Source organism: Diaphorina citri, unplaced genomic scaffold, assembly GCF_000475195.1.
Source record: "Diaphorina citri unplaced genomic scaffold, Diaci psyllid genome assembly version 1.1 scaffold210, whole genome shotgun sequence".
NCBI classification, from domain to species: Eukaryota; Metazoa; Arthropoda; class Insecta; order Hemiptera; family Psyllidae; genus Diaphorina; species Diaphorina citri.
The window spans coordinates 204,133-217,636 of record NW_007377647.1 but is presented as its reverse complement, the minus strand read 5'-3'; the positions used below and the strand labels follow the sequence as shown (position 1 = coordinate 217,636).

Genomic DNA, 13,504 nt, shown 5'->3' with positions numbered 1-13,504 from the left:
ACTATAAATAAGGATCAGAGCAGCCAAACTCTAACCAGCCCAGCTAGCTGAAGGTTACAAAGGGTTTATCATGCTTCAAAGGAAAAGCACAGGTCCTCATGATGGTTGACGTTGGTTCAGGGCGGGACAAGTAATCTTGGCTAGAGACCATCAACCCCCCTTGGTACAGTTACACCGCTACCACAACAACAACATGCTTGGCTGGTAATCAAGGCGGTGTGGGTTCAATTCCAGTCAAGGTTTGGAATTTTATCCACAACATTGTTTGAGAATCGGACTCCAATAACAGCAGTAGCTTACTGCTGGAGGAATACAATTCCATACCTAGACTGGAATCGAACCCATGTTCTCCTGATTACCAGGCGATTACGCAAAGTACGAAATGCATCAAAGCATGAAAATTACCCAGGAGCTAACAGTCCCCGTGCGTTCTTCACCTCCCGCCGTTAGATCTAAGGATACCGCCAGACTTGTCATTTCACCATTCCCCAGATAATTACGACAATTGCTTGTCACAAATGTCGTTCCCCACTTAATACACTACGCTAAATTATATTACTTGACTTGGACTCGAACCACCAACCTGCAAATACAGAGTACACTGTGCTAACCACTACACCACTAAGGTTGGTTTACATTTGGACGCGTTTATCACGTAAACGGAATTGGTTCAGTGCAAATTAGAAACTAATGAATCTTTTGAGTCCCCATAAGGTGCAGTTTTTTCTGAATTCTATGGGGTCGGGTGGATTGGAACACATCACATGCCTTCAGGCACACTCCATTAGTCAAGGGCCTAAGGAGCAATGTACACTGGTGAAACGCGTTTCACGAAACCTGTACATGTATGTATAAGGTTAACACAGAGCAGTGCACACTAGGAAATATTATTGTACATTGCGCTTCATGAAACTCATCGTGCATTGCTGCATTGACATAGGAAACGCGTTTCACTAGTGTCCATTGAGCCCAAGTTTACTTTGCCCTTGGGATCAATTTGGAAAAAACCAAACTAAATTTCATTTCCAAAGTTCACTTCACTCACCACTGCATCGAAGTTGATAGGGTGGTTGGTTGTGGTGATGGCCGCATTCGGATTGCCACTAAGAGCCCGGAGCAGAGCAGTGCTATGCAGATTGACGGATATTGGGGCCGAGTGTAGAGGGATGCTGTTGAATAGGAGGGTGCTCGTTTTGTCCGCTCCGATGCTGGCCCCGGCCAACACTTTGGTGCGATACACCTGCTCGTTGTCGGTGCCCAATTGTAGGAGCTCTGGAAAAATACAATGTGTTGGGTTAAAATATACAGAGGGATGCTGTTGAATAGGAGAGTGCTCCTGTTGGCTGCTCCGATGCTGGCTTTGGCCAACACTTTGGTACGGTACACCTGCTCCTTGTCTGTGCATGTGTGTGTGGTGGTGAAGCACAGGTACAACAGCTTGTAAAATAATAAAAATGAACTCACTTTGCGTCAAATTATCCGCAGGTCCATACTCAAGGTACTGTTCACTCCCGGTGTCCGGTAACTCGGCCTTGTAACTCTTCGCTATTTTAGCTCCCAGTGAGTTAGCAGCCTGTGTAGCGTTATTTTGTACATAGTAGATGGCATCCTCATATAATGTGGGTGTATAGGTGAGGCGAGGGTTCTCGGAGGGATCCATGTTGATACGGGTAAAATAGGTGAGCAGACCTAGAGCGAACAGGAATACTGCGCCCTGGAATATGAAAGATCAAGGAGTTTATCTTTTACCTATTTTCAAAGTTATCTGAGCGCACGGTAGTGCGCTAGGCCAAGTTCCAGCAAGCACTACCTAGTGTATCTTTACACGAATCCATTCACCCGGATTTTCCTATTTCCTTTACATCAAGGCCAAATTCCAAGTTTCTACAACATCGGGAAGTGCTTCATAATTGAGGAGCTGGGTGCAAAAAGGGCAATAAATGAAAATCATCAAACTGAGATAATTAACTTTAAAGTTTTCAATTTTTCATAAAAGTACTTCTTGGTAAACGTATCTATCTAATAAAATAATATCTACTTAACCTACTTACTAAAAATTTGGATTAAAATCACTAGCACGCTGGATCTAGTTCAGACGTACAAGATTTGGAGACTCCCACACACAGTTTTCTTTTTAAAAAACAAATGAATCCCATGATTTTTTTTTTTACAAGAATTTTTTTACTGGGGGGGGTGAATACCTGCGGCCCGCCAATGTTTAACTAATATCAAAAATGGCCCTCTATACATTTTGAGTTTGACATGCCTGGTTTAATACTACGTTCTTTCCCTATTTATAGTATTATTTATCTGAGCGCACAGTAGTGTGCTCAGATAAATAAATACGGTAGTGCGCTAGGCCAAGTTCCAGCAAGCACTACCTAGTGTATCTTTACACGAATCCATTCACCCGGATTTTCCTATTTCCTTTACATCAAGGCCAAATTCCAAGTTTCTACAACATCGGGAAGTGCTTAAGATCAAGCAGTTTATCTTTTACCTATTTTCAAAGTTATTAAGGAGCGCGGTAGCGCTCCGCCCCGCCAAGTCAAAAAAGTTTGATTTCCTTTACATCAAGGCCAAATTCCAAGTTTCCACGACATCGGGAAGTGCTTCATAATTGAGGAGCTGGGTGCAAAAACGGCAATAAATGAAAATCATCAAACTGAGATATTTAACTTTAAAGTTTTCAATTTTTCATCAAGATCCTTGAAAAGTATGTTTACAAAAAACGCTGTAACTCATCGAAAAAAAAAAGTTATCACTGCAGTTCAAACGCTGGAAGATAGAGCGCGCCACGTTCTATTAAAAAAAAAAACTGTTTTATGCAAAAAGGGCAAAAAATCCATATTTCCCTTTTTGCACCCAGCTCCTCAATTCTGATGAGTGAATCGAGCAGTCAGTCGTAAATAGATTTTCAAGGCTAAAACCGAGCCTCCCGTTAAAGCTAAACCGAGATTAAAACTTAAAGGGAGTTTAAACTCACTTTCTGAACCCAGCCAATAGTAATGATGTGTCACAAAAATGGAAAAAAAGGTTCTCAGCTTCACCACAAATAACTGATGACTATTTTTATTAAACTCACATGTAATACACCCGTGATCCAAGTACGTTGGAAATAGATGCACCGTTTGGTGAATCCTTGAAAAGTATGTTTACAAAAAACGCTGTAACTCATCGAAAAAAAAGTTACCACTGCAGTTCAAACGCTGGAAGATAGAGCGCGCCACGTTCTATTAAACCGTTTTACGCAAAAAGGGCAAAAAATCCACATTTCCCTTTTTGCACCCAGCTCCTCAATTCTGATGAGTGAATCGAGCAGTCAGTCGTAAATTGATTTTCAAGGCTAAACCGAGCCTCCCGTTAAAGCTAAACCGAGATTAAAACTTAAACGGAGTTTAAACTCACTTTCTGGACCCAGCCAATAGTAATGATGTGTCACAAAAATGGAAAAAAAGTTTCTCAGCTTCAGCACAAAGAACTGATGACTCATTTTATTAAACTCACATGTAATACACCCGTGATCCAAGTACGTTGGAAATAGATGCACCGTTTGGTCACCAGCGTCCAGAACCTTTGCCTGAACAGTCGAATACCCTGCACCTTCTGGTGAAGCAGAGGTTCCTTGTTCGATTCCCCGTTGGGCACATGTTCCAAAGTGCTTCGTTTGGACTTGGCATCCACGCTTTCGATCTTCTCTTTGGACGCCAAATCACCCACTCTGCGCAGAGAAAACCAAGGTAAGAATATTTTCCTTTCCCAATTCCCCTTCTTCAGAAGCTCGTTTCTCCCTTTCGATAGCACCTGTACTAAACCATAGGAAAAGTTTGGACGCCAAATCACCCACTCTGCGCAGAGAAAACCAAGGTAAGAATATTTTCCTTTCCCAATTCCCCTTCTTCAGAAGCTCGTTTTCCCCTTTTGATAGCGCCTGTACTAAACCATAGGAAAAAGAGGAGAAGCGAGCTTCAGAAGAGGAAAATTCCGAAAGAAAAATACAACTAATCAACAAATGGCTTAGAAATATACAATAAAAAAAATCCATTGAAACACTTCAACTAAAATCCAACTCCCCAGGCTAAAAACAGATAATATGGAGCATAGAGCTTTTTTTTTTCTCTCAGTTCTATGCGGTTTGAATTCGTTGCTTCGTCTTTCGTCATTTTTCTCTACCTGCTCGATACTCTATGAGCTATGCTCTCCGCTCTGCTTTTAGCCCTAAACTCACTTAAGAAACCTTCTCAATGGTGGTGCAGGCAATCCCTATCGAGGAGATACCCAGGGCAGATTTTCTCTCCTCCAGAGCGGCAAACAGGGCCGGGAATAGGCTCGTATCTTGCGTAGGCAGAGTGTACGTAAGGACCTCTTTTACGATCGGGCTTAACCCTTTTTGGTACCTTTTCTTCCATCAAACTCCTTAAACTCGACTATTACTATACTTTCATTGACAAACTTTAGTAAGGCTTTTGACTCGGTTGATTTCAACATCCTTTTAGCTAAACTTTTCAAATATTTTAACTTCTTTAACCCCTTTATTCCCTCTTCTTCCTTGAGAAACAAGAGATAGGGCTTATACTCTACCTTGAGAAACAAGAGATAGGGCTTATACTCTACCTTGAGAAACAAGAGATGAAGCTTATACTCTACCTTGAGAAACAAGAGATAGGGCTTATACTCTACCTTGAGAAACAAGAGATAGGGCTTATACTCTACCTTGAGAAACAAGAGATAGGGCTTATACTCTACCTTGAGAAACAAGAGATAGGGCTGATACTCTACCTTGAGAAAGAAGAGATAGGGCTTCTTGAGTCCGTAAGGTCCAGGTCGCACGTTGTCCACATACCAGGTGAGTATACCCGTGACAAAGATGGACACCAGCATGTTGAGAAATAGAACGCCCATCGGGTATGTATTGGCGTTACCTCCCGAGTGATGGACGCGTTTATCACGTAAACGGAATTGGTTCAGTGCAAATTAGAAACTAATGAATCTTTTGAGTCCCCCATAAGGTGCATTTTTTTCTGAATTCTATGGGGTCGAGTGGATTGGAACACATCACATGCCTTCAGGAGCAATGTACACTGGTGAAACGAAACCTGTACGTGTATAAGGTTAACACAGAGCAGTGCACACTAGGAAATATTATTGTACATTGCGCTTCATGAAACTCATTGTGCATTGCTGCATTGACATAGGAAACGCGTTTCACTAGTGTCCATTGAGCCCAAGTTTACTTTGCCCTTGGGATCAATTTGGAAAAAACCTAAGGTTGGTTTACATTTGGACGCGTTTATCACGTAAACGGAATTGGTTCAGTGCAAATTAGAAACTAATGAATCTTTTGAGTCCCCATAAGGTGCAGTTTTTTCTGAATTCTATGGGGTCGGGTGGATTGGAACACATCACATGCCTTCAGGCACACTCCATTAGTCAAGGGCCTAAGGAGCAATGTACACTGGTGAAACGCGTTTCACGAAACCTGTACATGTATGTATAAGGTTAACACAGAGCAGTGCACACTAGGAAATATTATTGTACATTGCGCTTCATGAAACTCATCTGGACGCGTTTATCACGTAAACGGAATTGGTTCAGTGCAAATTAGAAACTAATGAATCTTTTGAGTCCCCCATAAGGTGCATTTTTTTTTCTGAATTCTATGGGGTCGAGTGGATTGGAACACATCACATGCCTTCAGGAGCAATGTACAGTTGTACACTGGTGAAACGCGTTTCACGAAACCTGTACACGTATAAGGTTAACACAGAGCAGTGCACACTAGGAAATATTATTGTGCATTGCTGCATTGACATAGGAAACGCGTTTCACTAGTGTCCATTGAGCCCAAATTTACTTTGCCCTTTGGATCAATTTAGAAAAAAACTAACTAAATTTCATTTCCAAAGTTCACTTCACTCACCACTGCATCGAAGTTGATAGGGTGGTTGGTTGTGGTGATGGCCGCATTCGGATTGCCACTAAGAGCCCGGAGCAGAGCAGTGCTATGCAGATTGACGGATATTGGGGCCGAGTGTAGAGGGATGCTGTTGAATAGGAGGGTGCTCGACTAAGAGCCCGGAGCAGAGCAGTGCTATGCAGATTGACGGATATTGGGGCCGAGTGTAGAGGGATGCTGTTGAATAGGAGGGTGCTCCTTTTGTCCGCTCCGATGCTGGCCCCGGCCAACACTTTGGTGCGATACACCTGCTCGTTGTCGGTGCCCAATTGTAGGAGCTCTGGAAAAATACAATGTGTTGGGTTAAAATATACAGAGGGATGCTGTTGAATAGGAGAGTGCTCCTGTTGGCTGCTCCGATGCTGGCTTTGGCCAACACTTTGGTACGGTACACCTGCTCCTTGTCTGTGCATGTGTGTGTGGTGGTGAAGCACAGGTACAACAGCTTGTAAAATAATAAAAATGAACTCACTTTGCGTCAAATTATCCGCAGGTCCATACTCAAGGTACTGTTCACTCCCGGTGTCCGGTAACTCGGCCTTGTAACTCTTCGCTATATTAGCTCCCAGTGAGTTAGCCTGTGTGGTGTGTATGGGATGGGTGTGTTTGGTGTGTTGTGTATGGGTGTGTGGTGGTGAAGCACAGGTACAACAGCTTGTAAAATAATAAAAATGAACTCACTTTGCGTCAAATTATCCGCAGGTCCATACTCAAGGTACTGTTCACTCCCGGTGTCCGGTAACTCGGCCTTGTAACTCTTCGCTATTTTAGCTCCCCGTGAGTTAGCCTGTGTGGTGTGTATGGGATGGGTGTGTTTGGTGTGTAGTGTATGGGTGTGTGCTGGTGAAGCACAGGTACAACAGCTTGTAAAATAATAAAAATGAACTCACTTTGCGTCAAATTATCCGCAGGTCCATACTCAAGGTACTGTTCACTCCCGGTGTCCGGTAACTCGGCCTTGTAACTCTTCGCTATTTTAGCTCCCAGTGAGTTAGCAGCCTGTGTGGCGTTATTTTGTACATAGTAGATGGCATCCTCATATAATGTGGGTGTATAGGTGAGGCGAGGGTTCTCGGAGGGATCCATGTTGATACGGGTAAAATAGGTGAGCAGACCTAGAGCGAACAGGAATACTGCGCCCTGGAATATGAAAGATCAAGGAGTTTATCTTTTACCTATTTTCAAAGTATACATTTCAGGTGACAAATACATATATCTTACCGACTTGTTGAATAAAGCATAGTGGTCCTAACGCAGAAGACAAACGTACAGAAGAAAGTAGAGAGAAGTGTTAGAGTGATTAGTTAGGTGATTTCATGTTCAAAGGCTTCTCTAGGTAAAGCATACGATTGCATAGGGTTTTCAAATAATTAAAACTCGGGTGTCCCAATATTCATAAATCTTGACTAAATAGTAAATAACAGAACTATTTTACTTTGTAGTAAATAATAAATTACTACCAACCACGTGAGTTCCAAGTTTTAAAATCTACTAGGAGGAATTTTAATTGTGTTAAGTATAATTTCCCCAATTATTACACCTAGATATATTTTATGACTTGACTTGGACTCGAATTACCAACCTCCAGATCCAAAGTCCAACGCGTTCACCAGTGCACCACTGAGGTTGGTCAGTAAATAAAGTGCGTAAAGTCCAAATCCCACTTACCTCTCATGCTGAGCAGGAGATCCCACATTTCTCGTCGGGACTCCGGGTCCATCCCACTAGTGGGCTCATCCAACATGAGTACCTTGGGTGATCCAATGAGGGCGATAATCCCACTTACCTCTCTATATAAAATAAGATAAGTCCAAATCCCACTTACCCCGCATGCTGAGCAGGAGATCCCACATTTCTCGCCGGGACTCCGGGTCCATCCCACTAGTGGGCTCGTCCAACATGAGTACCTTGGGTGATCCAATGAGGGCGATGGCCAGCTGTAGTTTCCGCTTCATACCGCCAGATAGCGCGCTTACCGGTTGATTTTTCTTCTCCACCATGTTGAGAAGTGTGAGCAGATCCAGGCCTGACCTTCGGGATTCCTCTTTTGTGAGACCTTTGATCTGAAATGGAATAAATAAAGGTCAAATTTTTCCCCCTCTATCCTCTGAAAAAGGGCCTTTGAAATAAATAAATAAATAAAATCCATGTTGAACATATTTACCAAATATTCCCAGTGGTAACGTGCTTACTTGCCAGAAGGTCCGGTTCGATCCCGACCATCGACAAAAATTTACGCTCGTCTTTCGATTGCAAGATATTTCAATGGGTTACATTCTGGTGTTCACCTGTTCACCCCCGACTCCCATGAGGCCATATATGAAAACACCCCCCCTAACATGAGAGACAGTTTCTTTAATTCTTGGACTTTTTTAATAATAATAATAATAAAACAGCAAACTTTCACTCAGAGGCCCTTCTTCTGGTTAACAATTGAAAATACATAAGCGGCCGTGGCAGCAAGTGTGGTCGCGCTATAACACCCAAAGAGGAATCTCTTTGATGGAATCAAATAATTTAGGTCCGATAACGAAATACAGCTTGTAGGCACTGAAAAGTTGGAAAAATTTGTCAGTCACATTACCTATTTTCCTTCCTATAGGATAAGGAAAGTAACAGTATTTCACTTACCATGCCGAAGAAAATCAAATGCTGAATCACACTCAGATAGGGAAAGAGCAGGTTATGTTGCGGACAAAGGCCGAGACTGTCGCGAAACTGGTCCATGTGCTTGAATATGTTGTAGTTCTGAACCATTACCTCGCCAGCCGAGGGCGGGAACATACCTGGAAGTAACGAGGGAAGTTGTAGTTAACAAGACAATTTTAATTTGTTCTTTTGTAGTAGGTAAAAAAAAAAAAATATATATCTGGTGTGAACATCACACAACTTTCCATTACATTTGCAGAACTTGGAGGGGGGAATCCAGAACTGATAATTGTTGACAGAGGGAAGTATCGATCTCATAACATCTCAACATTCGATTCGGTGTGAAAAATCAAATAATATCGACTATTCTTGTCTTCAAGTGGTGGTTAAAACTCAGTAAAAGACTTGGGCCAGACACTCACTATCAGGTAGACAGCCGTACCTGTCAGGTCTACCTGATAGTGAGTGGATGGCCTTAGCCGTTGTGCGCCGAAAAAGAAGGTCGGTATTATTACTTACCGGTAAGAATAGACATGGTGGTGGTTTTTCCCGCTCCGTTGTGTCCGAGCAAGGCTGTGATTTGTCCCTCGTAGAAGTCGATCGAAATGTTGTCAGAATAGACATGGTGGTGGTTTTTCCCGCTCCGTTGTGTCCGAGCAAGGCTGTGATTTGTCCCTCGTAGAAGTCGATCGAAATGTTGTCGACGGCGACGAAATTGCCGAAATTCTTCGCCAGGTCCCGAACTCGAATCCCGACCTTTGCGTTGGGAGGAGGGGGTTCAAAGGTGGCCGTGTAGTTGGAATGGTCGGTGGCTGTCTGGTGAGATTTGGACTTGGTGGTCATCCAGTAGGATTTCTGTGAGAAGAGGGTTAGAAAATTTTACATTTAAAAATAGTGCTTGAAAGTTTGGTAGAAACTCTCAAGCCTGGTAGAAACAAGCAAGAAAGAAAGAAAAGTTTAGACAGAGGGAACTGTAACTGTTAAGGTCTTGTCGTCCCGAAAGCGAAGAGAGAAGAAAGACAGGATAGGAGAAAGACAGCCGTTCCGAGAAGCCGAGAACGAACCTTATGTGTTTAGGATAAAATCCGCCTTAAGCCTGGTAGAAACAAGCAAGAAAGAAAGAAAAGTTTAGACAGAGGGAACTGTAACTGTTAAGGTCTTGTCGTCCCGAAAGCGAAGAAAAAAGGAAGACAGAATAGGAGAAAGACAGCAGTTCCGGGAAGCCGAGAACGAACCTTATGTGTTTAGGATAAAATCCGCCCCGGGCGGGAATCGTTAATCGAAAACGCGACCTAGCGCTTACAAGACAAGACGCTACCCTCTAAGCTAACTAGACTGGCATTTGCGCTTATTTTACGACGAGAGTAGGACTGAAAATTACCTTTAATCTAGCAGTAGCCTCCACGATAACATTCCGACTTTTTCAATTTTCACAGTTTTCTTCTGTAAGGTATAATCTTTCAATGTTTAACATAACATTCAATTGGAGAGAACAACATGTTTTAACATATATGTTTAAAGCGCCTAACCGGAAAAAATTGGAGAAAGAAAATTTCAGGGAATGGGCTAGTATCCTGTGTGGGCAGCGTGTACGTGATCTGAGAACTCTGCGTGTTATGTAGACTAGCATCGGGGACGTGAGATTGAATCAGATCCGTGATAGCCGACACTCGAATGTCATCTGACGTGAGGAACGTGAGCTGATAGCCAGCACCTGAGAGGAAACAGAAGGTTGCTTCAAATCAATATAGAGGGAACAGTACCTATGGAGGCCTTATTGTTCCGAAATTGACGAGACGAAGACAGAATAGCCGACACTCGAATGTCATCTGACGTGAGGAACGTGAGCTGATAGCCAGCACCTGAGAGGAAACAGAAGGTTGCTTCAAATCAATTTTGAAGAGGTTTGATAGAGGGAACAGTACCTGCGGAGGCCTTATTGTTCCGAAATTGAAGAGACGAAGACAGGAATATTAGGATAAAGTTCGCCTCGGGCAGGAATTGAACCCACGACCTGGGCCTTACAAGGCAGACATGCTAGCCTTCTAGCTATCTAGGCTGGCGAGATGTATTTAGGAGGGCCCAGACACAATACTTCCCATTTAGGTGTTTGTTCTATGCACACAAAAAGTTAGCAAAGACGAGATTAGAAAGAAAGAAAAATGCAATGAGCTTACCGTTGGCTTCGAAGTTTCCCAACAGTTTGAACCCACATATCATGGCGTAGCCCGGGAAATATGTGGCCAGGAGTCGAATCGAGTCCCTCGTGTTACTAGTCACATGGATTGGGACTATGATTAGTAGGATACACCAGAGTACCATGCCCACTATGAGAGATGGAGTCGCTGCAATGAGACACACAAGCAACTGTTATTGGGCCTTAGGGAATGAAAATGGATATTTCTAAATTTAATTTTCAGGTCTGAATATTAATCATTGGTGGGTGAATATTAATCACTGGTGGGACCTATTTGAAGCACAAATCGCCGATCAAAATTAATTTCTCATTTTTGGTACGAAGAACATGGAAAAATTAAAAATCGAATAGGTCATAACTCCGGCCCTCGTTGTCAAATCGAGCTCAAACATGTACCAAAAAAACTTAATAATTGTTTATGCCGTTTAATCGTGTGTGTCACAATCAGGGGATTCCTATTTAAGATTTTAATGACCCTGGCTCCGCCCGAAATTTGGAGATTACTTCAAAAAATGGTATTTCAAGAGATCGTTTTACCTACTCCAAATTTCAGCTCCTCATCTTAGGGCGTTAAAAAATGGGTTCCAGGACTTTTCAAACACTCTGTACATGGAAAAGTAGATAATGGAGCTATAATGTCATAGACTCTGTACATGTACTTACTTCTCAAGAAGATAGACGACACCAGGAAGCAGTACAATATACAGCTGGTCACATACAGTAACAGTAGAACAAACAGGACACTCGGATCCGAATATTTGAACAAGTGAATACCGCCCACACCAGTCAGTAACATAACTATCACTACCAACATAGATAGTAATGCCGTGACGAGAGAATTGAACAGGAACCCATACCAAATCATCCAGGAAGGAAGACCCATCATTTGTTGTAGTTCCTGTAAAATTGAAGCTCAGTAGTACTTCGCTATGCGAAAAATTCAAGTTCAATTCCCAGTTTAAAAAAAAAAAAACTCATATTTCATATACCATATGAATATATTTCATATGGTATTTTTTAAATCGATTTATCTCGGGATCTACTGGAATATTAGGATAAAGTTCGCCTCGGGCAGGAATTGAACCCACGACCTGGGCCTTACAAGGCAGACATGCTAGCCTTCTAGCTATCTGGGCTGGCGAGATGTATTTAGGAGGGCCCAGGGCCCAGACACAATACTTCCCATTTAGGTGCCAGGTCAACAAGAGAACACCAGAATGTAACCCGTGGAAATATTTACAATCGAAAATACGAGTGCAAATATTTGTCGATGGTGGGAATCGAACCCGGGACATTCTGCATGACAAGTACATAAAAGACGGGTTGCAAAAGTTTTAGACGAGGATTCAGCTCAAGGTTTATTGAGCTTGTAAAAGCATTGTTAGATGAAATAAAAAATAAATAAAATATAAGTAAAAGGTATTCACCGTATATTTTCTTCAAGAACAGGGTGGTTCCGTAGCATTTGATCTTGCCGTGATCCATAATAGCTATCCTGTCTCCTAACACATCAGCCTCCTCCATGAAGTGAGTAGTGATGATAATAGTACGCTCCCCTGTACAAAACAAAAAGTTCATTGAACGAATATAGTCGTTACCACAACAATGTCGAACACAAAATGCGGTACTTGTTCAGAAGTCACAATGGAAAATTGCTACAAAAAGGAGCTGTCTCAAATGAGCAGTGACCAGTGTTATAGGGTTAGGTTAAACACAAAAAAAAGACCTTTATTTTTCATTGCCGGGGCTTAAATAATTACTTGAATTTTTTTTTAGTACATCCATGCCTCTCAGGGAACGGAAAAGTTGTTGGACAAAACAAAAAGTTCATTGAACGAATATAGTCGCCACCACAACAATGTCGAACACAAAATGCGGTACTTGTTCAGAAGTCACAATGGAAAATTGCTATAAAAAGGAGCTGTCTCAAATGAGCAATGACCAGTGTTAAAGGGTTAGGTTAAACACAAAAAAAGGACCTTTCTTTTTCATTGCCGGGGCTTAAATAATTACTGAAATTTTTTTTTAGTACATCCATGCCTCTCAGGGAACAGAAAAGTTGTTGGAAAATTTCCGCCCTAACCGGGATTTGAATCCAGGGCCTCTGGTGGGGTCGAGGAGAGTCCTAACATCCTTTTATTTCCTTTTCCTCTTATTTCTGCAGTCAAAACGTTTTTCTTCCTTCTTATCTCTAAAAAAGTAAAGTCCAAAGATTTTTTTTTTGTGTTATACACATAGGTACTTAAATGCTTGTCACTAATATCGTTCCCCAATTATTACACCTAGATATATTTTATGACTTGCCTTGGACTCGAATTACCAACCTCCAGATCCAAAGTCCAACGCGTTCACCACTGCACCACTGAGGTTGGTCAGTAAAGTGCGTAAAGTCCAAAACCCACTTACCTCTCATGCTGAGCAGGAGATCCCACATTTCTCGCCGGGACTTCGGGTCCATCCCACTAGTGGGCTCATCCAACATGAGTACCTTGAGCGATCCAATGAGGGCGATAATCCCACTTACCTCTCTATATAAAATAAGATAGGTCCAAATCCCACTTACCCCGCATGCTGAGCAGGAGATCCCACATTTCTCGCCGGGACTCCGGGTCCATCCCACTAGTGGGCTCGTCCAACATGAGTACCTTGGGTGATCCAATGAGGGCGATAATCCCACTTACCTCTCTATATAAAATAAGATA

The 13,504-nt window shown here is 42.4% G+C and overlaps 1 protein-coding gene and 1 long non-coding RNA gene across 2 annotated transcripts in view; both read right to left on the bottom strand.

Annotated features, from left to right (window-relative positions):
- Window positions 1–13,504, bottom strand: part of LOC103506037 — a 66,155-nt gene that overhangs the window by 26,926 nt on the left and 25,725 nt on the right. The window contains exons 12-29 of the mRNA XM_026821199.1: window positions 13,366–13,483; window positions 13,209–13,328; window positions 12,230–12,358; window positions 11,466–11,714; window positions 10,783–10,950; window positions 10,369–10,467; window positions 10,135–10,319; window positions 9,217–9,460; window positions 8,588–8,745; window positions 7,750–8,019; window positions 7,625–7,706; window positions 6,847–7,089; window positions 6,638–6,796; window positions 6,069–6,236; window positions 4,582–4,922; window positions 3,508–3,804; window positions 1,465–1,714; window positions 1,046–1,272 (exon numbers count right to left, since the gene is read on the bottom strand). Of these exons, the coding sequence (XP_026677000.1) occupies window positions 1,046–1,272; window positions 1,465–1,714; window positions 3,508–3,804; window positions 4,582–4,922; window positions 6,069–6,236; window positions 6,638–6,796; window positions 6,847–7,089; window positions 7,625–7,706; window positions 7,750–8,019; window positions 8,588–8,745; window positions 9,217–9,460; window positions 10,135–10,319; window positions 10,369–10,467; window positions 10,783–10,950; window positions 11,466–11,714; window positions 12,230–12,358; window positions 13,209–13,328; window positions 13,366–13,483 (3,507 nt within the window). The remainder of the gene's footprint in view (window positions 1–1,045; window positions 1,273–1,464; window positions 1,715–3,507; window positions 3,805–4,581; window positions 4,923–6,068; window positions 6,237–6,637; window positions 6,797–6,846; window positions 7,090–7,624; window positions 7,707–7,749; window positions 8,020–8,587; window positions 8,746–9,216; window positions 9,461–10,134; window positions 10,320–10,368; window positions 10,468–10,782; window positions 10,951–11,465; window positions 11,715–12,229; window positions 12,359–13,208; window positions 13,329–13,365; window positions 13,484–13,504) is intronic.
- Window positions 6,103–6,533, bottom strand: LOC113466089. Its single transcript, XR_003390600.1, has 2 exons — window positions 6,429–6,533; window positions 6,103–6,236 (listed from the first exon to the last, which is right to left on the bottom strand). It is a non-coding gene; the product is annotated as an uncharacterized LOC113466089 (long non-coding RNA).